Source organism: Scomber scombrus, chromosome 22, assembly GCF_963691925.1.
Source record: "Scomber scombrus chromosome 22, fScoSco1.1, whole genome shotgun sequence".
In the NCBI taxonomy this organism is placed as follows: domain Eukaryota; kingdom Metazoa; phylum Chordata; class Actinopteri; order Scombriformes; family Scombridae; genus Scomber; species Scomber scombrus.
In genome coordinates this window covers 21,221,664-21,249,138 of record NC_084991.1, presented here as the reverse complement: position 1 = coordinate 21,249,138, position 27,475 = coordinate 21,221,664, and the positions used below count along the sequence as shown (strand labels likewise).

The following is a 27,475-nucleotide window of genomic DNA, read 5'->3' as shown; positions in this document are numbered from 1 at the left end:
TGTCACACCATCAAATCTGATCTCAAAGTGTTTGTTCTCTCATTTCAACACTAAGCAATTGATCAGTTCGTCTTTGTCAGAGCTCTAAGATCAGTCTGACTGCAGCCTGCAAATCACTGGCTCTGATTTCACACAAGCATCATTACGTTTAGTAACCATGTGGTCTTTACACAGACTAGAACCTGTGCGGAAGGAATCACAGCAGCTGTTTATCTGAGAGCTCTGACTGATTGTCATGTGATGATTTAACAGCAGGAAACATCTTCAAATCCCACAGAGACTTTGTAGCTTTAAACTTTGATACGAGTTGACATGTATCAGCAGTAAATCCATCAGTAAACTGATGAGTGAATGTCTCTGTTTCTGCAGTAATGATGTGTTCATGACTCAGCACTTTATTTCCTCTGTGTAAATGTGTGTGCAGGTGTGTGAGTTTGGAGCTCAGTGTGTTCACTCCAACACGTTAATATGAGAGCTGAAAGGAAGCAAGCTACGCTTCACAGCTGTTCCACTTCTGGTCTGAACAGGACTGAGGTCCCTGCTGCTCTTTATACTGGATGTGCTGCATCACTGACTGACAGCTGATGAATCGATTTTCACTGAACACTAATTTATGACCCCTGTTGTTTCTTCTTCTCTCATCAGCTGGTGATGATCTCTGTCAGAGTGAGTGAACATCCAGGAGTGTTGAGAGAGGATCAGCTGGATCCTGATGATCCATCTGAACCGGAGTCTGGATCTGGATTTTATCATCTTCACTTAAGTCTCTTAACTGACTACAAACTGAACAGTTATCTCTGGATTTAGCTGAAGTCCGCATTTTACAGATTTGTTATACATGAGCTGTTTGATGCAGAAAACATAAAAACAGGTGTTATAAGTCAGACTGTGAGCCTGGGCTCATATTCATCAAGCGTCTCAGAATCTCACTGAGAGTTAACGAGGACTAAAACTAATGAATGAAGCAGAAGAGAACTGACTGGGACTTTCAGCAGGAGAAGGATTACTGCTAGGAGAGAGTGAGACGTCGCTGTTTTACCACAGTCAGAGCAGCAAAGTAGAAATAATGATGACGTGTTGTAGTTTTCTCACAGTCTCAGCTGGAAATATTAAACAGTTTTAATTTGGTATATTATGTGTGTATCCATTATGTGTATAAGCAGGTAACTTACCAAGGTTATGTAATGAAACTATGATGCTAAAATTCATTATAAGATGATATTTACAAACTGAAATCAAACTAAATCACTTTTTTAAACTCATTTTATATTCACTGATCCACTAATTATTTTAGTTTTACATGCTGTACATCTTAAATTTGAATCTTATGTCTATTTTTTCTGACTGTGCTGGCGGTGGGTCCAAAATGTCCAAGAGTCAATGACATGAGGGTCAGTGACAAATAAGGGTTGGCAAGATGAGCAATTCAAAAATATCTTTTAAAAAAACGTTCTTAAAAGCAGCATCAGATTTATTAAAATGTATATTTTGTATTTTTGTTGGTTTTATGTCATTTGTTTATTTTATCATCGTTATACTTTATTTTCTTATCTCTGTAACATTGGTTTTAAGATGTTTTATATACTTCTTTTCTTTGTTCTTGCTTAAAAAAAAAGGAAACATTTTAACAGCAGAAACATCTGTGGAAATAAATGAATTTGAAGTGTTTTAATCCTGTGTCGAGCTTCAGCTTCATTTATAACATCTATTTTTACATTATTTATTTTGTCTGTTTGTGTATAAATGAGCCATATTTGATTGAATCTGTGTTGTTAGTTTTGGATTTCTGTGGATCTGTTAGATTTCACCATCAGTGAATACAGTGTTGCCAAGAAGCCCAATACTGCTTTCTGGCTCTGGCTGCAGTACAGCTGACCGTCCACTAGATGTCAGAGTCTGACTGGAAGTGAAAATACAAAACTCAATACGACGTCATGTGCTGCAGAAAGATTATTTTAACCAGTTTTTCTTTGTTTGTAACTTTAATTTGTAGAGCAGAAATTAGGCGGCTGTTGTGATTTTTCTTTTTATATCTTGTTTTTTCTTCTAGTTGTTGCTTAATTTAATTATTTCCTTCGTCATTTTGCTTTAACAACCAGATCGTTTTATCAGGACTACAACCAGTTTGATTTCTGTGCAGCTCTAACAGGAGCTGATTTGTGACTTTAGACTTTATCTTTTTCCTTTCAGAGGTAAAAAAAAATCGATAGAAAACATCCTTGAACTTGACGTACATAAACTCTTTTTAGGGACGTTTTATTTCCTGATAGCTCAACTTACAAATGAGTCTAATAAATAATAATATAATAATAATACCTTGTTCCCTTTCCGGCTAGGTCGCTTGATCACAGATGTAACACTCATTTATCATAAATAATAACTTGATAACCTTTCATTAACACCAGGAACCTTTGCGTTGTCAAGGCACTCGTCTCCAAGACAACCGTTGCACCCACTTCCTGTTTTGCTCAAAAAGCCTTCAAAATAAAAGATCCAAAACACAAACGTGCACAGGAAGTGGATAGGGGAACTAAAAGAAAAATAAGCCACACATGAAATTACCATCAACAGATCATTTTCAGAGTCATTTACAGTTGCTTTTTTATTTTAGTTCCGTTTTAGTTAGTTTAGCAAGTGATTAAGTAGTTTTAGTTTAGTTTTAATTTAGTTTAAGTCTCAGTTTTAGTTGTTCAGGTATTAGGAGGAAAGCCTTGATTAGTAGAAGTTGTAAAAGATGAAATAATGCTGACACTGAGGTATAGGTGTTTGTACTAGCCCGTTATCTGAAGAAGTCAAACTGAACAGAATACAGTAAAAGTGGAGAAAATTGTTTGGACCAGAGCCCAGAAATGCACATTGTTGTTTTTTTTTGTGTTGTTGTTGTTGTTGTTGTTGTTGTATTAGTATCTATTCTGAGGTAAATATTAGGGTGGATGTAAAAGTAAATTAAAGTATTCAGGTCATCACGGTAAGTATTGGTCAGATTGAACTAGGGAGTCAAAGACAATACACAGGCTGACACACATTATTATCGGCCCCAGACAGGACACACTGTGAGGCTGGATCAAATTCAACAGGGCCTTCGTCAGATGACCCTGAGGCCCACAACTGATGATGTGTCCTATAATACAACATGAGTAATTAAACAGATCTTAACATCTCATCATCATCAATCATAATAATAATGATTAATTTAATCATTGGAGTAATATACAGGTAAGACAGTCATTAGGAAATTAAATTTTGTATGCCTTCACAATTTAAATGACTGAATGAATTTGAGGGTCCGTTGTTGGAGAGTTTGAAAGTGAGCATAGAATAAGATGATTCAAATAAATGACACCCTCCTGACTTTATGGGTCATACAGGGCACCTTGACTGAAATTTTGCCCATTTAATATTCCCATTGACCTACATCCCTGCGTCCTGCACCTGCCTCTGACTCACTCTCATACACCTAGATGTCACGGGAGGTGGTGGAGTGATAATTATTTAGTGAGCAGTATTTATTCTTTCATGTTTATAATCAGAACAAATTATACTGACTGTAAAGTACCAGTCTGTGAAACTGGAAATTTACCCAAAGTCCTCAGCAGCAGGTCAAAGATTGATCCTCAAAACAGTAAAATATTTTTCAGTTTTATGAGCCAGTTCATAAATGTGTCAACCATGCTTTTATCTGTCAACAGGGAGCTTCCTGTTCATGTTGTCGTTTGCTCTGGTGAGATTATGAGTCATATGAGCCACACAAAATGGACAAAACATCACGATAAACTTCACAGACAACAACACGAATTGGCCGCTCACAGCATCAATCACTCCCAGTATTTGGTACATTCTCTTTCTATGTAGATTGTGTCTTTTGTAAAAATATTTCACCACTTGTAAATTTGTCTCAGTGCTCCTAAAAGTGTTTCATATCTTGTTAATTTGTTTTCTAAAATCTAAATTTGTTTTGTTTTTGGTCAAAATGTTGTCTTTGGCACAAAATAATGATTTCAGGATGAATTTTCTTCTATGATCTCATTTTTTTTCAAGTATCATAGAGGTGATATATCAGGGCCAAATTGTATTGTATTTATACAAGTGTTTGCAGTCATATGAACAGATAATGAATGCCAATACAGTAAAGCAGATGTCTAACAGAATGATATTACCCAAATGTCCAGGTTCACTGTTTTCCCTGTGATGTTGAGCTTCTTTGTGAGGAAGAAGAGACACGATGATCAGGCTGTAAATTGACTGCGACTGACGACTATTTTCATCATCCATTAATCTGTTGATCACTTTCTGGATTCATTAGTCGATTAGGCTGACAGTCATTGTTTCCCCAAGTCCAAGTTGACGTCCTCAAATGTCTCATTCAGTCCAAAATAACACAAAGATTCAGTTTACTGTCATAGAGGACAAAAGACACCAGAACATATTCACATTTGAGAAGCTGGAATCAGAGAATTTTATCATTTTTCCCCTTTAAAAATGACTAAAATTGTTGGCGATTTATTTTCTGTCAATCAACTAATCTTCTCGAATTATCATTTCCGCTCTATTGATTACTATCATCATATTCCCAATTAATTTGTAAATTCATTTTTCTTTTTCAAATCACAGTTTCTCAGAGCCCAAAATGAGGATTAGAGCTGTAATGAAAATTAGCAACAACCAAACAATCGTTTTCTTCATTTTTAAGTAGAAATTGGGGCAGTCAACAGTCAAGAGTCACACAGAGCAGGAAAAATGGCGCAGACGTGTCGCATTTCACTACAAACAGAAGAAACATACATGACAGACATCACTGGCTAACTTTACACAAGGAAGTGACATTTTTATTGTATTTTACTGTTATATGAGTAAATGACCTGACATCATCGTGATGAGGGCAACCTAACGATAACATGACTGTACTGAATAATTGATCAAGCACTACGTGACTAGAAGTAAAACTATTCAGCTACATGCCAGAAGTCATTTTAAGATGGTCTTGTTTATGTTAAATGTTCCCCAAAGATCCTGGACTAAGGAAAGCTTGGACCACAGCTGTCAGATGTAAGGATTGTGAGCTGAATGATACTACAGTTCTCTGTAGTTGTCATTTTTAACACAGATGATTTTGACAGAACTGTGCTCGTGAAGGAATGTGTGATTCAGCTTTTGGATCCTTTCCAGACTATCTGAACAAGATTAGTTTATTTTCAAGTCATAAGATTATCAAAGTGTCATTTTTGATAAACTGTTAGTATATCGTGGAAACTGATAATAATGAGCACACAAAATTTCTACTGGAATTGCCCCTAAACCTGATATTGAAAGTGTAAATGTCGCCTTTAGATTTTTCTTACTTTATTTGAGATGCTCAATAAAACCAGGTCCTGAGTCTCAATTTCAATCAATCTTTATTTATATAGCGCCAAATCACAATACAAGTCATCTCAAGGCACTTTACACAAGACTGTACTCTTAATTTAATTTAATTTAATTTAAAGAGCTCCTGGCGACAGTGGCAAGGAAAAACTCCCCTTTTACGAGAAGAAACCTCAGACAGAACCAGGCTCCTGGACCGGTTGGGGTTGAGGGGAGAGAGAGCTGGTAGGGGGAAAATAAAGACACTGAACCTTTGAATTCATCAACCTAAGTAGGTTGAACATAGCAGTTCTTATCTGCAGCACTTTACAACATATTTGGAGACATCACGTAACCAACAAGTGTGATATTTTTTAGGATCATCATTGAGTCATTGACCCTGATTAACCATACGATACCTGAGGACTATGATGATAAATGAGGACAGAAATAAACTGTACAGTCACTGCTAAATGATTTAACACACACACATACACACACACACTCACACACACAGGTGATTTCCAGTAAAGAAGGAGGGAGGAGTAAACAGGTAGGGATACATTATAAAGTCTTCTGTCCTGTCTTCACTTCATTTTAAAGCAGACAGGGCAGAAGGAGGAAAGCAGCAAGTCTGAGACAGGTGAGTGCTGAAAATAATGATTACTAACATTATCCATCAATCTAATTATTTTTCAGATTAATTGTTTTGTTTAGTTGATTAAACTGTCAGAAAATCAGAGGTGGCTGATGTGATTCAACTGATTCAGTACTGATTCAACTCCTTTACTTCAGGCTCTGAAATGTATTTATGTACAAAAGTAAAAATTTAATTTTACCGTCAATAATACACAATAGGCTACTGTTAATCTTTTAATAAAGAAAACAGTTCTCGGCACACGAGATGCCGAGAGGGGGGTGCAATCACAGCAGTCAGGACGTTTGCTCACACGCGTTGCATTGATAATTGATAGTCACAAACACATACTCTCTCTCTAGTGCTCGAACTGCATGATCGATAACACACACACACACACCGTCACTCTCTAGCGCGCGCTCTAGATTCCTGGAGATTGTAGAAATTTGCGGAGACTGTAATTTCTCCTCGCTGACAAACTCACTGTCACAGACTGCTGTTATAATTGACTTCTTTATAATGTCACCGAGGTTGACAGTAACATAACGAGTTACTGTTTTGACAATACAAGGAGTAGAAAGTACAGATATTTGTGTTAAAGATGTAACGTGACACACAGGATCATTAAAATAGAGAAGTCACAGTGTGAAGTCTGTTTGTTGGTTTTAAACTACAGTCAAAGTCCAGATGTGATTCTCTGAGAGTTATAAATGTAATGTTAGAATAAAATCACACTTTAAGTATCTGCTGAGAATTCAATCTATAGTCTAATCTATATATAGTCAGTATACTCATTTTCCAAGCTGTTTGTAGTTTTGTTATGTTTTTTTATGGTCTTACAAATAATACTGACAATGACGTTGATCAACCATTATGTTATCTCTGCCTGTGTGTAGCCTATGAATCCACTGATAGAGGGAGGTTTATGTATCTGTGTGTCACGCACTAAAACATGGTTATAAAATCATAATGTTGACGTCTTCAAACGTTTCCTTGTTCCTTTTCCTGGTTTCTGCGTCCTCCCAGATGTAACATGACACACTGCTGCGCTCTAGATAAACATGACCTGAAACAACCATCATAATAATTAACATACACATTCACTCAACAAATATTATGAAAATAAAATGCACATTTCTCACTAGAAATGTTGTCAGAACACATTTTAATGTTGAAACTATGTTAAATTATATTTTCCAGTGAGAATAAAGGCAATGGCATCTTTTTTGGCAGACAGAAACTTCACAGTAAAATGACATGGACGCAGATCAGCAGAAAATAATAGGCAAAAAAAAGGACAATTTTAGAGCCGTTATTGTGAAACTAACACTTATTGCGCTTAATGAATCTCACCTCTGCCTCATCGTAGGTGTGAAAGGAGGTTCAGCTGTTCCTCAAACCATTACATTAACAAGCATCTTTCCTTTTGAGTTGTCCTTGAGAAAGACACTGTATGCCTTTTGGCTCATGATCAGCAGATGACCTCTGACCTCCCAGTTTAAGCACCAGGAAAGTCAGTGGTGAAGTTTAGTATCTCATCATTATTATTTTCCTTTCAGGTTTTCACAGATCAAACAGCTCCCCTCAGTGTCCAACGTTACCAGCTGATCATTCATGAACTCCTGTAAAGGTATGTGACGTAAAAATATAAAAGTTTGTTGTAATACCAGCAGAGCACTTCATAAAGACATGATACTGCCCACCAAAAGTACAACAATAAGAATGAAATATTCTCATTTGATATGAAATACAGACACCAAAAGCCTCACACCTGGAACATGGCTGCAAAAGTTTGTTGTTTGCTAATAGAGTTTTGCAGTAGTGAAAGACTGAAAGTATGAAAATAATAAAAGTTGTTTCAAGCATTAGATGATTAATATGTAAGATGAACATGTACAAAAGTCATACTGGTAAAGTGACATGAGATGAGAACTGAACACGTCCTCTTATTTAAAATGCATATTATTTTCAGCAGGGGGCCAAAATGTCGAAACATAAAGAGGAGCTCTTGAACATTCTTGAAAACTTAAAAGAAGATGACTTCAAGAAGTTCAAATGGTTCCTGGAGCTGGATGACGTCTTGGAGGGCTTTAAAGGCATCCCAGTGGCTCAGCTGGAGAAAGCAGCAAGGCAGGACACAGTGGATCTGATGGTACAGAAACATCAGGATCATGGAGCTCTGCAGCTAACCAAGAAGGTTTTAGAAAGGATCAGAAGGAATGATCTGGTGCAGCGTTTACAAAACTTCCAACTAAGACCAAAAGGTAAATTAGAGGAAGAAATCAGAAAAGCAGTGACACATGAAGTTCATAAATAATTACATGAGTTATGAGTTACAGTATTTTATTAATATTAATGTGTTAATATAAAGAACGCCAACATATAACAACGCAGACAAAATTACACAAACTGATGCCTATGCTAATTGTGGTGGTATCTCCTCCACTAACCAACAGACACTGGAGGCTCTGACACATACAGGACTTCCTGGAGGCAGGCTTTTTTTTTTTTCTTTTGGGGGGGGGGGGTCATACGATTATTGTTGATTGTGGACACAACAATGGGCAATGATGTACTTCTGACAGGTGGTCACCACAGTAACTGTTATTGGTTACTGTAATCAGGGTTGTTGATCAGAGAGACTTTGACTTTCACAATGAATGAGGTAGCTTTCTCCTGGAGCCCGACAGTTTCTCTGCCATGTAAACACGTAACATGTACTCAACAAATGACTGTAGATAGAGAAAGTGGAGGCAGCTGTATGAAAGAGGAGATCACAGCACAGAGTGATTTTTCATTGTATTTAAAGTACAACTAATATAAACTTTCCTCTATAAGTCCAAATATGTTGGTTTCCACCATTTAACATTTTACTCTTGGTTGAATTCAGACACATTCAGACTGTGAGGAAAAGTTCTGACTCAGATACACAGCGCAAAACTGTTAAATACTCAGGACTAATAAATACCTTCTGTCATTAATACAGATAAAATAAGAAAGGCATGTTTTAAAGTACTGTGCATGTTAACATGTTCCTCGATTACACGTCTAACCTGGTTTCTCTGAGTGACCTTGTTACAGAAATACATCTAAACACACTGACAGTTGATCAAATCTATATTTTTCTTCTCTTTCAGTAGATAGTCGTCAGCAGGAGGATTTACATACACATAAGGACACTATGATAAGTACATCTCAGCAAGTGAATGAAGGACCTGAAGAATCAGGGAGTGAGACTGAACTCAATGATAGCTACACTGAGGTCCACATCACAGAGGGAAAGATTGAAGAGGATAATGCTCAACATGAAGTGAGGCAGCTTGACATAGCTTCCAAGACAAAGGTCCTCCATGACACTCCAATCAAGTGCTACGACATCTTTAAAGCCTTACCCAACCAACAGAAACGCATCAGAACTGTTCTGACAAGCGGCGTCGCTGGTGTTGGAAAATCCTTCTCAGTGCAGAAGTTCACTCTGGCTCCAAAAACCAAGATATCAGTCTGCTGATTCCACTTCCATTCAGAGAGCTGAACTTGGTCAAAGATGAGCCGCACAGTCTGCTCACGCTGATCCGTGCTTTCTATCCAACATTAGAGAACATCACAGCAGAGATGCTTAAATCTAAAGACTTTAAAGTTGTGTTCATCTTTGACGGCCTGGATGAAAGCAGACTGTCACTGGATTTCAAAAACAGGAAGGAGGTCATGTCTGATGTCACAAAGGAGTCATCAGTCAGCGTGCTGTTGAGAAATCTCATCGAGGGGAATATGCTTCCACGTGCTCTTGTCTGGATCACTTCCAGACCTGCAGCAACCAATCAGATCCCTCGTAAATGTTTTGACAGGATAACAGAAGTACAAGGCTTCACTGACGTCCAGAAGGAGGAGTACTTCAAGAAGAGATTCAGTGAAGAGCTGTCCAGCAAAATCATCTCACACATCAAGACATCCAGGAGCCTCCACACCATGTGTACCATCCCAGTCTTCTGCTGGATCATTGCTAGAGTTGTGAAGCTAATGTTGACTCCAGACCAGAGAGGAGAGCTGCCCAAGACCCTGACTGACCTGTACTCACACTTCCTGGTGGTTCAGACAAAGAGGAAGAAGAACAAATTTGATGAGGGAACTGAGACGAGTCCACATGAACTGACAGAGGCTGACAGTGAATTTCTTCTGAAGCTGGGGAGACTGGCGTTTGAACATCTGGAGAAAGGAAACATCACGTTCTACCAAAAAGACCTGGAGCAGTGTGGCCTTGATGTCAAAGAGGCCTCAGTGTTGTCAGGACTTCTTACAGAGATCTTCAAAGCAGAGAGTGTGATCTTCAAGAAAAAAGTTTACAGCTTTGTTCATCTGAGTGTTCAGGAGTTTCTGGCTGCAGCCTACATCTACCACTGTTGCACCAACAGGAAGACAGAGGTACTGAAAAAATTCTTGGGAGAAGACTACAGTTTCTCATATCTAGATGACTTCCTGAAGAGAGCCATGGAGAAATCTCTCCAAAGTAAAAATGGCCACCTGGACCTGTTTGTTCGCTTCCTTCATGGCCTCTCTCTGGAGTCCAACCAGAGTCTCTTAGGAGGCCTGTTGGGGTGGACAGAAAACAGTCCAGAAACCATCCAGAGAGTCATCAACAACCTGAAGGAGATGAACAGTGAGGATATCTCTCCTGATAGAAGCATCAACATCTTCCACTGTCTGATGGAGATGAAGGACGGCTCAGTACATCAGGAGATCCAAGCGTTCCTGAAGTCAGAGAACAGATCAGAGAAGAGACTCTCTGAGATCCACTGCTCAGCTCTGGCCTACATGCTGCAGATGTCAGAGAAGGTTCTGGATAAGTTGGACCTGAAGAACTACAACACATCAATGGAGGGACAACAGAGACTGATCCCAGCTGTGAGGAACTGCAGAAAGGCTCGGTAAGTCCAGATGTGATTAACATTATAAATCAGTGTAGATTAGTAGTTTAGCTCTTCAAATATAAATAATATAAAATAATTCTTATTATTGTTAAAATAGTGTTCTGTTTTGAGTGTAAATATTTTTTTCAGTTGGTTGTTTATTGCTGTTAACTTAATGAAAACAGTTATTCTATTTATTTCTAGATTTCAGATGTGATTAACATTATAAATCAGTGTAGTTTAGTAGTTTAGTTCTTCAAACATAAATAGTATAAAATTATTATTATTAAAATGTTGATTTAGTTAGATATGATTTCCTGCATTCTGGTGGATTTTGAGGTGGCCTTTTCGAGATGGGCAATACCTAAATTAATTCAGATTCATAGCCTACATCTGGCATTTGCCTTCACAAGTAAACCTTGGCCAAGTGACCAATCATCATTCAAGTTTCAGTTTTAAGGTCCCCCTAACCACAAACTAAGCTAAAGTAGGGCGTACATAATAACTGTCTATGTGCCTATAAGACATGTTTCCTGTAAGCCATATTTTTGGATTTAAAATGAAGTTCATGGGTGCAAATATTTGATTATTATCCTACTCTAAAAGTGAATGAAACTTAATAGCAGAGTAGCAGAGTCAACTGGAACTTTAGCATTTACCTCAGTGGTGTTGTTGACGCTCATCAGCTGATGAAACACACAACACACGCAGGTTAGGTAGCCAATCAGAGCCCACAGCCTACTGGGCTGTCAGCACAGCAGTGAAAACGCCAGTCGAAGAGCGCACTTCCCCGACGGAAAGAGTTTAGGTGAGTGGAGAAATGATTTACAATGTATCCAAATACATACTGTGCAATTCTGCCGCAATTCTGGAGGCGTGGCTGCCCTTCCCGACAAAATGTACATAGCGGAAACCAGGGACGTCACTAGGATTTTATGTTTAGGGGGGCTCAGTCCCAAAGTAATGCAAATTGTTTTCTTATACAAAAATAAAATATTTGAGATATACAGAGCTCTATGAGCGATGTGTCACACTCACAGTATAACAGAACCAGGTGCTAAGAGATGGCATAGTGAAATTTGACGAACACACATCAGTAGTGTAGTATACATAGGTATTACTACCCACTAGAAAAGGTCCCGAATTTACTTCCGCAATGATATGTATCAACATTAATTGCTAGAGAGAGATATGTTCTCTAAGATATGTCTTTTAGCATTTTGTGAACGGAGGCAAAAAGCTCATCGGTCCCCACGTCTTGCATTCAGTCACTTTCCTTCAATTTAAGGTATTCTCTGGACTATATTATATGGTAATTAGTAGTTTTATTCTCTGAACTACAGTCATCTGCAACTTCATTAGGAACACCTGTGCAATATAATTCAATCCAATACAACAGCTCTGCTATAAATTCTCCCCTTTTTTTTTTAGAAGTTTATACATTTTCAGCTTTTGTTGACATTGCCAATAAAAAGTGATAATTCTACTTTGTTTATTACTGAGGTCATACTAAGTGGTGGTGGTGTACTTGGGTGCATTACATTGCACCCTAATACACCATGATCACTAAATAATACACATAAAGCAGAATTTTCACCTTCTTGTCAAAAAATGTAGTATAAGCTTTATAAATGTAGATTTAGAGCTGTTTCATTGGATTGAATTAGATTACACAGGTTAGGCCAGTGAGTATCTTCTGTAGTTAAGTTATTCTCTGAACTATATTTTATAGTAATTACAAGTTATATAGTATTATACAGTTAAGTAGTTATATTCAGTTTCAGTAGCATTAGCCAGAGCTGTTCACAAGTCATTTTTTACAAGTCCAAGTCAAGTCTCAAGTCTTTGAGCTAGAGTCCAAGTCAAGTCTCAAGTCTTTGAGGGTCAAGTCCAAGTCAAGTCTCAAGTCTCTGGTCAAGAGTTCGAGTCAAGTCTCAAGTCTCTCGCCAACACTAATTCAAATTCAAATTCTGACCTTAGAGCTGTACAATCTTTCATCCTGATCAGTTAGCCTTGCGAGCACCTGCCCATGTCTGTTTTTGTGGTGTGCTGTCACTGAAGTTTGTATGTAAGTATCTGTTTGTATGTTGAGATGTCCTCTCCTGAAACTGTTACCAAATCTACCTTCGGCTATTACCTTGACCTAGACCTTGATATAGGACAGTATGAAAATGTATCAATTGTAGGTTCACTATAGAGAATCTACTGCAATGTGATGTGAAGAAACATACACTAAGAATTATTTCAATTCCATAACTGTATTTTCTTCAACAAAAAAATAATTATTTTAACAATGTTGTAAAATATAACAAAATGAACAAAACATGAACATCACAGAAACACTGCACTGCAGTTTAACACTGCGGTACAAACACATGTTCATTATTTTTTTCTCCAAGCTGCCTTTTATCTGCTGCTTAACACAACACACAGCAGGGAATGTGTGGGGATATTATAAAATATATATATATATATATAAAATGACCATAGTTAACGCAACGTTGTGTTTTTTAATAATTAGTAGCGGAGCCACTAAGTTAGTGGCACTAAGCATAATAAGAGTTGCGGTGGTTTCCTGTCTGAGCTTTCAAAATAAAACCTTTGCTATTGTGCGCTTCTTATTATTATTAACAAACAAATTTGGGGCTTGTCAATTACGGGAGAAATGACAGGAGGGCGGCGGGAGATGGTTTCGAAATATGGGAGAACCAGGGGAAAACGGGAGTGTGAAGGCATTGTATCCAAACGTTATGATCTGAGGCACTCCTGCTGAACTTATCGCACTCGCCATTGTCAATGTCTGATACTGAAGATGCGCGCTTCACACATGGCGCATGCGTGTGGCATGACGTTGGTGTTTTCATCTAGCTCAGAGCCAGAGATCATACAAAAAGATGAATGACAGATAAATAATGAGAATAATAATAATAACATGAAATAAAGGTTGTTCGCGAGTCTCAAGCCTCGAGTCGAAGTCAAGTCTGAAGTCTTTTGAGGTCGAGTCCAAGTCGAGTCTGAAGTCACAGTTTAGTGAGACTTAAGTGCAACTCGAGTCCGAGTCGCGAGTCCGAGTCCCCAGCTCTGGCATTAGCATCACGTTTTTGTTGAATGCTTCACTCTCTCTCTTCAGGACTGATGAATGAGAAACATCTGAGTGACTTAATATTGGCGTTTTGTAACATCAGCTGATAAAACGCGCAGCACTGCAGCATTTTACACATTGCGCCACTAATATCACCTGTTTAGTTGGAGCCGTTCATATACTCTGAGCCGGTTAGCCTGAAACTTGTTACTATAGTAACGTCAGTTACCTGTCAGAGGATTAACGTTGTTAATGTTGACATCACATGGCGCTGTTTGCATTAGTGTTTAGGGCTCCGCTGTTTTTTTCTGAGCAGGTTCTGTCTCAGATGATGTAGATTTATGTTTTAGCCAGCGGTCTGTGTTTGTTTCCTTAAACTTAATATCACTGTTTGCGTGTCTGTGTTATGCTAGCGGGAGGTGTAGGGAGAGCTACAGGTGGTTTCAGGGTTGACGTTTGACAGTCAGACACAGTGGTTTCGACCTGTTGTCCTGCAGTAAGCACCGCTGCAGAAGTTGGTTGAACATTAATATACATCGTTGTACATTTTTTGAAGACGTTAGTTAAGGCGGCAGGCGTGTGTTGCTTAAAGCCCGATTTCCACCGGGTCCGTTAGTGGCACGTTACGGCTGCGCCGCGGTCACCGGAGCTGATAGGTACAACTATAATCAATGAGATTATTTCCACCAGGAGCGTGTCAGCAACGTCCCAGCAGCGGCTCTCCGTGCCGCAGCGCTATCAATCCGCAGCATTTCTATTTTTGACGGAGCTGTTTCTAAAGCCGGGTTTCCACCAGGTCCGTCAGCGGCATGTTACAGCTGCGCCACAGTTTAGCTACGTCCTCTGCCCAGCGTCAACTCACACCGGGAGCGTTACAGCAGCGGAGTGGTGCCTTGCAAGCCAGCAGTATTCGCGCGAGATCACGCGATAATCACGAGACCGCGAGATCCCACGAACTGGGTGTATAAAGTCAACAACAAAAAACAACAGGTTACTTTGCTTCTCGGACTAATTCTCCGAGACCATTTGATCGATTGACTGCTGACCTGGGGCCACCGGTTATGACGTAATGTGGATGTGAGGTTGTGATCTGCACATTGTGTATTATTTTGAAAGGGGACGGAAGTTTTATAATGCCGATTCTGTGTCTGACTTCCTGTCTGGTGCAATCTGCTCTCTTGAGCTTGTCGCGAGTTAGAAACGTGTCTGTGAAAAATAGAAATGCTGCGGATTGATAGCGCTGCGGCGCGGAGAGCCGCTGCTGGGACGTTGCTGACATGCTCCCTGTGTAAATACTCTCATTGATTATAGTGGTACCTATCAGCTCTGGTGACCGCGGCGCAGCTGTAACGTGCCGCTGACGGACCCAGTGGAAATTGTGCTTAACTCACGACAAGCTCAACAGAGCACATTGCATCAGACAGGAAGTCAGACACAGAATCGTCATAATAAAACTTCCGTCCACTTTCAAAATAAAACACAATGCGCAAATCACAACCTCACATCCACATTACGTCATAACCGGTGGCCCCAGGTGTCAAGATGAACAGTTCTTTCACGTCCGAGAAGGAAAGTAACCAGTTGTTTCTTGTTGTTGACTTCATACGGAAGTCCTTTTGAACCAGGCGGGGAGTTCCGGTCCTCTGAAATGATGCTAACACGGATGTAACTTAAAACTGCATTCTATCAAAAGGCCACCAGGGGGCGACCGTTTTGGTGTCAAAAGGACTTCTGTCTATACAAGTCAATGGAGAATTTACCAACTTCTCACTTGATTTAACACCTCAGTAAACGTTTTCAAAATGTGTTTATGGTCTCAATTGCTAGTTTAAAGCCTTCTTCAATGCAGTATGATGTTCATATGTTAAATTTTGGCCTCCCTGATTTTATATTTGACGATAAAGAAGGGTATGCATTAGGGCGTGGCTACGTCGTGATTGACAGGTTGATTGGTTCACAGGTTCAGGAGGGCGCCTCATGCTCCTCCTGATGTCCATATAAGTAGAATCCGTGGGTTTTTTTTACCCGGCATGCACCGGAAATTTTCAAGATGGCGCTGCCCAGATCTGAAACTATTCGCTTCCAAGCAGCAGTCCACAAACCAATGGGTGACGTCACGGATGTTACGTCCATTTTATATACAGTCTATGTTTTGAACACAAAATGGTCGCCCCCTGGTGGCCTTTTGATAGAATGCAATTCTAAGTTACTTCTGGCATCATTTCAGAGGACCCTAACTCCCCGCCTGGTCCTGCATGAACTAATGCGTTGCTTCATTTATACAACAATATCAAAAGTTTTCTAACATTAACCAACATTAGCCTCCGTAAACTACTGGTCATACGAGACAAAACCGAGTGTGTTGAACTGAGCAATGATGCCTTTTATTTCTCATGGATTATTTTAATTATTTTAAAGAGAAAAGTTCTGTTACATGGTCTTGTTTTTAAGTCTTTCTGATATTCTGTTGGTCACAGAAAGAAACTCTCAGCTGTTTTCTCTCTTGTTGGTGTAGAATAGGGGTCGATTAAACCAATAATTGGCATAGATATTTTTCATTTTTCATATTATGTTTGTCATGTTTTTATCGATTTGGACAATTCGAGAGTAAATTAATGTATTCGCAAGAGAGGTTGAGAATGCGCGAGAGAAGTTGAAAGTGTGCGCGAGAGATTGAACGTGTGAGAGAGAGGAGGTTAAGGGACCGTTAAATTGTTGTCAGTGGAGTAGTTTATCAACAGTAGAACAGTTATTTTACACACCTGTTCTGTTGTCTTTTGTTTTAATAATAATGAATGTTAGCAAAAATGTGTATTAAATACACAAAAATCAGTAGATTCATTTAATATGAATATGCTTATAGTCAATTTCTATACTTTTAGCTTTTTCAATAACTTCTCATGTGTCATCTAAACCAAACACTTCCTCTGGATGTAATTAAAAAATGTACCCATCATTTAGTCAGATCAAAGTGTCAAAACAGCTGTTAAAAGGAACCGAACACAGGAAATGACATCTCTGTTAAAAATTCAGTCAAATTTGAACATCTGCTCTGCTCTTATTGTAACACAAAAAAATGCATAATTAATCAAAAAAATGTGTTTATCGTTTTTGCTCATCATTCACAAAGCAAGCATTTGTTTCAGAGATATGATCCAGAGCCTTTCACAGACAATTACCAAATGAGATACACATTGTTGTATATGTTGTATGTTGTACAAACTCTGATGTCCTGTAAAGAAGAGATTGTGGGCTTTCCATTGATATGTCATTTGATATGCTGGGATGTTGGGAATGTACTATTTTCATAATAATAATAAAGAGTAGGGTTGTAAAATAGAGTTATAAAATGATATTTCTACTGAATACATCAAATATCTCATACAGCATAAACAGTTCAACCTCTCTCGTGCAATAACTGGGTATGAAGTATATATAAAGTGTCCTCTTTCATGATAACATATGTTGTAATATATGTGTCATTACAGACTTTCTAACTGTTGGCTCTCAGAGACTCACTGTGAAGTTTTGGCCTCAGCTCTGAAGTCCAACCCTCATCTGACACATCTGGACCTGAGTAACAACATCCTGTCTGATTCAGCAGTGAAGCGTCTGTCTGCTGGACTGGAGAGTCCAAACTGTAGACTGAAGACTCTGAGGTCAGTTCACTGACTGTAGCTTTGGTATTTTTTTCCCTATGTATTCAATTCAAATCCTTCACCATTGTTTAACATGTTTGGTTTATACATTTTCTGGATTTATTTGAGCACAAATCTGGCGAATTTAAATATTTTCAGGAATTAAAAATCCACAGTCTTGTTCTGTGTAAAAATGACTTTCAGAGTTTAAACTAATATGAGGCTTCAGCAGTCTGAGTTACACATCCACATCAAGTAAGTATCTTTGTGTTTCTTCAGTGTTTCCTTGCTGAGCTGCAGTGTAGGGATCAAAACTCAAAGAGGGAATTTTGTACGAAATACTCTGAAACTTTGAGTCAGACAAATCTATTCAACTTTATTGGTTTGTTAATTGTATTTGTGCTGAATCAGTTTTTCAGATTCTCAGAAAATAAAGTCAACAGCTAAACATCATGCAGTCATCTGTCATACACATCTAAATATTTAATTACATTCATATTTAATTATGTACAGGTCTAATATTGTCAGGTCATTAGATTAATTTGTGTTTGTCAGCAGTCAGTAAATGTAGCTGCTTATGGATGTGAAGCTAACAGCAGCAGGTAGCGAAGAGAGATGATCTTTCTCAACTATAACTGTTCACTGAGTTGAACTGAGTCAAAATATCCTGCAGTCACATTAAAACTGGTGGACAGTAAAACTGGTTTTCTAATCAAGATGTCCTCATGTTAACTTTGTGGAGGCAGACATGAGATCAGATCACACAGACAGACTAAGTAACTCCATTTTCTCTCCTTCATCTGCAAGATTAAAAGAAAACAAAGATTCAAGTCTGCAGGTATGAGAGAGAGTGATGAGAATTATTGTTTCATTCAAGCACAGTGAGACCATCAAGTGAACTGGGAGTGTTCTGGTAGCTTACTGGTTCAGATGCATCCAATATAACTGCAGTATTCACTGGTCTCTCTCCTGTTTTCTTGTTTCCTGTTTGTGTGTCAACTGTTCTGTTACATTAAAGGAATAAAATGTGCCAAAAATGATTAAAACGTTTTAAAGACATTAGTAGAACCACTGATAATGAATGTTAAACTGTTTTAACATCAAATACATGAAGTAAATATAAAGTGTCCTCTTTCATGATAACATATGTTGTAATATATGTGTCATTACAGACTTTCTGACTGTAGACTCTCAGAGACTCACTGTGAAGTTTTGGCCTCAGCTCTGAAGTCCAACCCTCATCTGACAGATCTGGACCTGAGTCTCAACAGACTGTCTGATTCAGCAGTGAAGCGTCTGTCTGCTGGACTGGAGAGTCCAAACTGTAGACTTAAGACTCTGAGGTCAGTTCACTGACTGTAGCTTTGGTATTTTTTCCCCCTATGTATTCAGTTCAAATCCTTCACCATTGTTCAACATGTTTGGTTTATACATTTTCTGGATTTGTTTGAGCACAAATCTGGTGAATTAAAATATTTTCAGGAATTAAAAATCCACAGTCTTGTTCTGTGTAAAAATGACTTCCAATATGAGGCCTCAGCAGTCTGAGTTACACAAATATCTTTGAGTTTCTTCAGTGTTTCCTTGCTGAGCTGCAGTGGAGGGATCAAAACTCAAAGAGGGAATATTGTACTAAATATTCTGAAACTTTGAGTCAGACAAATCAAGTGTGAGACTACCAGACTGTCAAAGTATCATATTAGCTTCATCTGAACTTCTGAAGTCATTTCCTACAGTGTAGCTGTGTTAGGAAGAGACCACTTCACTGTCAGTATGGACAGGAGGAATGATTACTGCCATCAATAACATGTTTTAATTACACACACCTACTAAACTACCAAATACAGGAAGAAGAACTCATGTAATAAATAATGAACAGGTCTGATGTCATATTGATCCTCTAATTACAGACTTGACTGAGTTCAGCAGCAATGTGATCGATTTCTGTTCATTTGATGACAATATTTTCAGCAAAATCATGACACACACAAATACACACACACACACACACACACACACACACACACACACACACACACACACACACACACACAGCTGAACATATCTGACTGGATCTTAATCTACATCATTTATTCTTTATTAAGATTGTGGGACTGCAGTTTTTCAGAGATCAGCTGTGCTTCTCTGGTCTCAGCTCTGAAGTCCAACCCCTCCCATCTGACAGAGCTGGATCTGGGTAACAACGAGCTTCTGGACTTAGGACTGAAGCTGCTGTGTGATTTTTTGAAAAGTCCAGACTGTAGACTGAAGATTCTGAGGTCAGTTCACTGACTGTCTGTTACTATTGTTGATCTTAATGTTTAAGAACTGAACCCAATGTATCTACATACATAACTTAAATCCATGAACTTCATTTTCTTTTTCCATATTTAACTTTTTACTGTACAAAGTTTAGTGTGTAGTTATAAAAGATGACTGATTCTTAAAGGAACTGTAGAAAATGTCCACTGTTGTTAAAGTCAATGAATGTTTATAATTTTTACTGAAGAGTGAAGAAGAAATACACATTTGAGCAGAGACGTGATAATCAAGTGACGTCTGGGAACAGAGCCTTGGTCAGTCTTGCTCCTGATGATTTTACCGTTTGCTACAGTGCCTCCTCCTGTTTTGGCCCTTGTCAGTTAACATTGACATCTGACTGTCTGAGAACCTCCTTCCCCCTTTACTGAAATGGCCCTGGTTCCTATCTGAATGCAAACTCCCTCCATTCCTGCCCTTTTGTTTCTTTTCACTAGCTGATTACTGTGTTAACCTTACTGTATGAAATGCTTCCATTTCATTTGCTCTGGGTCAGTCTACTGTCACAGACCCGCTCTGTGTCAGTCCACTCACTGATATCCTGGGAGATCAATAAACACCACCATCACAGCAAACGCTGGAAAAGGACTTGAGTGATTTTCTGTAACAAGAGTCACATCTGTATACAGAAGATCCTCTCAACTAATATCTGTTTGAAACTGATCCAGTTTACTTGATGAAGGAGAAATATTTCTTTATTCTTTGATGTGTTTTAATGAATAATGTTTGATCAGTGATATTGATCTTTCAGAACACACACACACACACACAGACACACACACACACACACACACACACACACACACACACACACACACACACACACACACACACACACATATTGAGTACTGCTGTTTAACCCTCACATTCTTTTCAGTTTCAAATTTGACCCATTTTTAAATTTGAGAGCAGTAAAAACACCCTAAATACTTTTTACTTTGCACTTTGTAAAAACATTTGTGTGCATCTGATACACGTTATCATATTTATTCAAAAATGTAAAACATAATATCACATTTTTCACATTTAATACAATTCATGTATTTTCTTCATAAATAAAAAGTGTTAAAACTGAACAATAAACTCTCTCTGCTCTCTGAAAGCCTCATTAAGGATTAATCTTGCTGTTTATCTGATAATGAGGTATTCATGAATGGTTTGTTGTGCAGAAATTTGGTAGAGACTATTTATATTACTATATACTATAAATGATACTAGCATATATGATACTGTGAATGGTCTGAATATAAAGTGTGTGAGGGTTAAGGGGCTCATTTGGGGCCAAATGTCTTTTTCTTATGATCTTTTCAGGGTTTTTTAAATATATAAATAAAACAATTTATTTTATTTAGCTGAATTAGTCTTTTATTGGATTAACCCATTATTTTAATTTCTATTTGTGCTGGTCAATTATAAACAGTATGTAAAATTGAACTGGTTTTAAAGTAGCAAAAAGTAATTGGAAAAACTGGATGGGGCCGAAAGGCAGCTGCAGACAAAATGAACAGAATCTTGAGTCACTCCCAGCCAAACAGATGTAATCTCATTCCAAACTTTATATGAAACTTGAGATCCTTCTTAATAATATTTGTTCTTAGACTAATCTGTAATGGTAAAGGTAACGGTTGAAGGCAACGGATAAATGTATGCTGGATGGTTAGATTTGTAATGTTTCTTGTGATTTTTATAATAAATATGTCAGTGAATGTTTTTATTGATCCCCATCTGTACATTTTAATGCAGTTTGATTGACGTTTGTGTTTTTGATTTTTGTTATATATGCTAATTTATTTGTTTATTTATTTTGTGGCTTTAATGGTGTTTTGGAAGAACGGAAGGGAGAGTATTTGTGTTCATAATCAAAGGATAACGGCTGAACATAAATAATAAAAAGCTTCTTTAGGCATCAGTAGGCTTAACCACTGTCTGGCTGGGGTCCGCTACTGTGGGAAAGTGAGCTATCATAATGCTAATGAGTGACATCACTCCTGTATAACTTCCTGAAATACACTCAATGTTACATCAATCAATAAACGGGTCGTAATGAAACAAACAATCAGTAAATCATCACTTAATATAACTTACTTATCTTTCATGGACACACATCGACTTCATATTGTGTAACACATTAACCGGACAGGAAGGAAACAACAACAAACTTGAGTTCTGCACTCTGTGTTTCTCACACACACACACACACACACAAACACACACACACACAGCTGAACATGTTTGATTGGATTATAAATGGATTTTAATCTACATCCATTATTCTTTATTCAGATTGAGGAGCTGCGGTATGGCAGAGATCAGCTGTGCTTATCTGGTCTCAGCTCTGAAGTCCAACTCCTCCCATCTGACAGAGCTGGATCTGAGTGGAAACGACCTTCTGGACTCAGGACTGAAGCTGCTGTGTGATTTTCTGAAGAGTCCAGACTGCAGACTGAAGACTCTGAGGTCAGTTCACTGACTGTCTGTTACTATTGTTGATCTTAATGTTTAAGAACTGAACCTTATTTATGTACATACATAACTTACGTCCATGAACTTCATTTTCTTTTTTCCATATTCAATTTTTTACTGTACAAAGTTTAGTGTGTAGTTATAAAAGATGATTCTTAGAGAAACTGTAGAAAATGTCCACTGTTAGTTGTTAGTCAATGAATGTTTATAATTTTTAGTGAAGAGTGAAGAAGAAATACACATTTGAGCAGAGACGTGATAATCAAGTGATGTCTGGGAACAGAGCCTTGGTCAGTCTTGCTCCTGATGATTTTACCGTTTTCTACAGTACCTCCTCCTGTTTTGGCCCTTGTCAGTTAACATTGACATCTGACTGTCTGAGAATATCCTTCCCCCTTTACTAAAATGGCCCTGGTTCCTATCTGAATGCAAACTCCCTCCATTCCTACCCTTTTGTTTCTTTTCACTAGCTGATTACTGTGTTAACCTTACTGTATAAAATGCTTCCATTTCATTTGCTCTGGGTCAGTCTACTGTCACAGACCCCTCTGTGTCAGTCCACTCACTGATATACTGAGAGATCAATAAACACCACCATTACAGCAAACACTGGAAAAGGACTTGAATGATTTCCTGTAACAAGAGTCACATCTGTATACAGAAGATCCTTTCAACTGATATCTGTTTGAAACTGATCCAGTTTACTTGATGAAGGAGAAATATTTCTTTATTCTTTAATGTGTTTTAATGAATAATGTTTGATCATTAATATTGATCCTCCAGAACACACACACACACACACGCACACACACACACACACACACACACACACACACACACACACACACACACACACACACACACGTTGAGCACTGCTGTTTAACCCTCACATTCTTTTCAGCATCAAATCTGACCCATTTTTACATTTGACAGTGTTAAAAAAACCCACCCTAAATACTTTTTACTTTGTACTTTGTAAAAACATTTGTGTGCAGCTGATACATGTTTGACCCATATTTATTCAAAAATGTAAAAAATAATCTTACATTTTTCACATTTAATACAATTCATGTTTTTTCTCCATAAATACAAAAGGTTAAAACTGAAGAATAAACTCTCTCTGCTCTCTGAAAGCCTCGTTAAGGATTAATCTTGCTGTCTATCTGATAATGAGGTATTCATGAATGGTTTGTTTTGCAGAGATTTGGTAGAGACTCGTTTTATTACTATATACTATTCAGAGGCGGAAAGAGTACTGAAATATTCTGCTCAAGTAAAAGTACCACTACTTTTATGAAATTTGACTTGAGTACAAGTAAAAGTACTGGTCTAAAAATATACTCAAGTAAAAGTAAAAATGATCTTGTTAAAAAAAGTTACTTAGTTATTTTTTTACCGGGGGGGGGGGGGGGGGGGGGGGGGGCTGTAGTTCAAAAAGGACAAATTGATGGCCCATAAATCTGCAACTAGTTGTTTTAATTAAAGGTAAAGGTATAAATTTACAAATTCAACTTCAATGACAAAATGGAGTATGTGGACACAAGACATTTAAAACATTTATGATGATATAATGTGTTATTTTGGTGCAGACCATCCCATAAAACATTTTCAAACAACACAACCATTGAATTGAAGGTGGCATAAATTGTGGATTCTGGAAACCAGTAGTGATTTTATTCTCCATCATTTATTCTTTATTCAGGTTGTACGGCTGCAGGTTGTCAGAGATCAGCTGTGCTTCTCTGGTCTTAGCTCTGAAGTCCAACTCCTCCCATCTGACAGAGCTGGATCTTGGCTTTAACAAGCTCCAAGACTCAGGACTGAAGCTGCTGTGTGATTTTCTGAAGAGTCCAGACTGTAGACTGGAGACTTTGAGGTCAGTTCACTGACTGTCTGTTACTATTGTTGATCTTAATGTTTAACAACTGAACCTAATTTATGTACATACATAACTTATATCCATGAACTTCATTTTCTTATTTCCATATTTAACTTTTTACTATACAAAGTTAAGTCTGTAGTTATAAAAGATGACTGATTCTTAAAGAAACTGTAAAAAATGTCCATTGTTAGTTGTTAAAATCAATTAATGTTTATAATGTTTTGGTAGAGTGAAGAAGAAATACACATTTCAGCAGAGATGTGATAAGCAAGTGACGTCTGGGAACAGAGCCTTGGTCAGTCTTGCCTCTAATGATTTTACCGTTTGCTACAGTACCTCCTCCTGTTTTGGCCGTTGTCAGTTAACATTGACATCTGACTGTCTGAGAACCTCCTTCCCCCTTTACTAAAATGGCCCTGGTTCCTATCTGAATGCAAACTCCCTCCATTCCTGCCCTTTTGTTTCTTTCCACTAGCTGATTACTGTGCTAACCTTACTGTATAAAATGCTTCCATTTCATTTGCTCTGGGTCAGTCTACTGTCACAGACCCGCTCTGTGTCAGTCTACTCACCGATATCCTGGCAGATAAATAAACACCACCATTACAGCAAACACTGGAAAAGGACTTGAGTGATTTTCTTCAAAAAGAGTCACATCTGTATACAGAAGATCATCTCAACTAATATCTGTTTGAAACTGATCCAGTTTACTTGATGAAGGAGAAATATTTCTTTATTATATTCTTTAATGTGTTTTAATGAATAATGTTTGGTCAGTGATATTTATCTTTCAGAACACCCACACCCACACCCACACAGACACACACAAACACACACACACACACACACACACACACACACACACACACACACACACTGTAGCATCATATACGGCAAACAATTTAACTGCAGGCTATCTTGTAAGCTTTAAACATTCAATAAACACAAAAACTGACGTCAATGAACATCACAGTGTCTTTCATAGCGATAAAATTGTGTTTTACTAATAATAGAAGAGATATGTTATTTCTAGCAATGATGTGGGTGTACATGACTTATAATGGTCTGTTAATAATAATTTAAAAACCTTATTTTTTCCTTTAGTTCCCTCATCCACTTCCTCTAAGCTTTTATTTTGACACGATTTCTTTTTTGTTGTTGTGGATCTTTTATTTTGAAGGTTGTCTTAACAAAACAGGAAGTGGACGCAACTGTCGTCTTAGAGACGTTGCCTTGACAACAGAAGTCACCTGTCAATTAACACACACACACAAACACACACACACACACACACACACATCTGATTGGATTATAAATGGATTTTAATCTCCATCATTTATTCTTTATTCAGATTGGAGCACTGCAGTTTGTCAGAGATCAGCTGTGCTTCTCTGGTCTCAGCTCTGAAGTCCAACCCCTCCCATCTGACAGAGCTGAATCTGAGATGGAACAACCTGAATGACGTGAAGCTGCTGTGTGAACTAAAGGAGAGTCCAGACTGCAGACTGGAGACTCTGAGGTCAGTAGAGAGTTGGAGTCAGTCTGTGCTGGTTTCAGCAGTTTTATATTTAACACAGTCAGTATCAAAGCAAAGATCCAGTATCTCCTGCTTTCCTCAGTGAAGCTGTGAGAAGAGAATGGTGAGAGGCTTCAGGATTGGACAGAAAGACAGAGAGAGAGAGAACAGTCAGCCAATCAGATCAGCCAGAAGCTTGTTGTGATCTTGTGTTTGAGTTGATGTGAAGACGACTGTTGTTGTGTTGATGTCTGCAGGAAATAAAGCTGGATTACAGCTGGCAGCCTTACAAGATGTATAGAGACAGTGGTCCTCATCATCAAACTGTCACACCATCAAATCTGATCTCAAAGTGTTTGTTCTCTCATTTCAACACTAAACAATTGATCACTTCATCTTTGTCAGAGCTCTAAGATCAGTCTGACTTCAGCCTGCAAATCACTGGCTCTGATTTCACACAAGCATCATTACGTTTAGTAACCATGTGGTCTTTACACAGACTAGAACCTCTACTGAAGTCCAGGAATCACAGCAGCTGTTTACCTGAGAGCTCTGACTGACTGTCATGTGATGATTTAACAGCAGGAAACATCTTCAAATCCCACAGAGACTCTGTAGCTTAAAACTTTGATAAGAGTTGACATGTATCAGCAGTTAATCCATCAGTAAACTGATGAGTGAATGTTTCTGTTTCTGCAGTAATGATGTGTTCATGACTCTCAGCACATTATTTCCTCTGTGTACTTCAGTGAAAACTGAAGAGGAAACAAACTTGATTGTAAAGGTGTGTGCAGGTGTGTGAGCTTGGAGATCAGTGTGTTCGCTCCAACATGTTAATATGAGAGCTGAAAGGAAGCAGGCTACGCTGCACAGCTGTTCCACTTCTGGTCTGAACAGGACTGAAGTCCCTGCTGCTCTTTATACTGGATGTGTTGCATCACTGACTGACAGCTGATGAGGTGAGTCTCACTGAACACTGATTAATCACCTCTGTTGTTTCTTCTTCTCTCATCAGATGTTGGTCATGATCTCTGTCAGAGTGTGAGTGAACACCCAGGAGTGTTGAGAGAGGATCCGCTGGATCCTGATGATCCATCTGGATCGGAGTCTGGATCTGGATTTCATCATCTTCACTTAAGTCTCGTAACTGACTACGAACTGAACAGTTATCTCTGGATTTTGTTGAAGTCAGCACTTTACAGATTTGTTATATATGAACTGTCTGATGTAGATAAAGATAAGTACAGGTGTTATAAGTCAGACTCTGATCCTGGGCTCATATTTATCAAGCGTCTCAGAATCACACTGAGAGTTAACGAGGACTAAAACTAATGAATGAAGCAGAAGAGAATTGACTGTGACTTTCAGCAGGAGAAGGATGACTGGGAGAGAGTGAGACGTCGCTGTTTTACCACAGTCAGAGCAGCAAAGTAGAAATAATGATGACGTGTTGTAGTTTTCTCACAGACTCAGCTGGAAATATTAAACAGTTTTAATTTGATATATTATGTGTGTATTAATTATGTTTATAAGCAGGTAACTTACCAAGGTTATGTAATGAAACTATGATGCTAAAATTCATTATAAGATGATATTTACAAACTGAAATCAAACTAAATCACTTTTTTAAACTCATTTTATATTCACTGATCCACTAATCATTTTAGTTTTACATGCTGTACATCTTAAATTTG

At 38.1% G+C, this 27,475-nt stretch overlaps 1 protein-coding gene across 1 annotated transcript in view; it reads left to right on the top strand.

Annotated features, from left to right (window-relative positions):
* Positions 1-7,961: 7,961 nt before the first annotated feature.
* The window catches only part of LOC134004337 (NACHT, LRR and PYD domains-containing protein 12-like), a 28,527-nt gene continuing 9,013 nt past the window's right edge, over positions 7,962-27,475 (top strand). The window contains exons 1-7 of the mRNA XM_062443568.1: positions 7,962-8,241; positions 9,115-9,417; positions 9,504-10,899; positions 18,774-18,944; positions 19,707-19,880; positions 22,204-22,377; positions 24,086-24,259. Of these exons, the coding sequence (XP_062299552.1) occupies positions 7,962-8,241; positions 9,115-9,417; positions 9,504-10,899; positions 18,774-18,944; positions 19,707-19,880; positions 22,204-22,377; positions 24,086-24,259 (2,672 nt within the window). The remainder of the gene's footprint in view (positions 8,242-9,114; positions 9,418-9,503; positions 10,900-18,773; positions 18,945-19,706; positions 19,881-22,203; positions 22,378-24,085; positions 24,260-27,475) is intronic.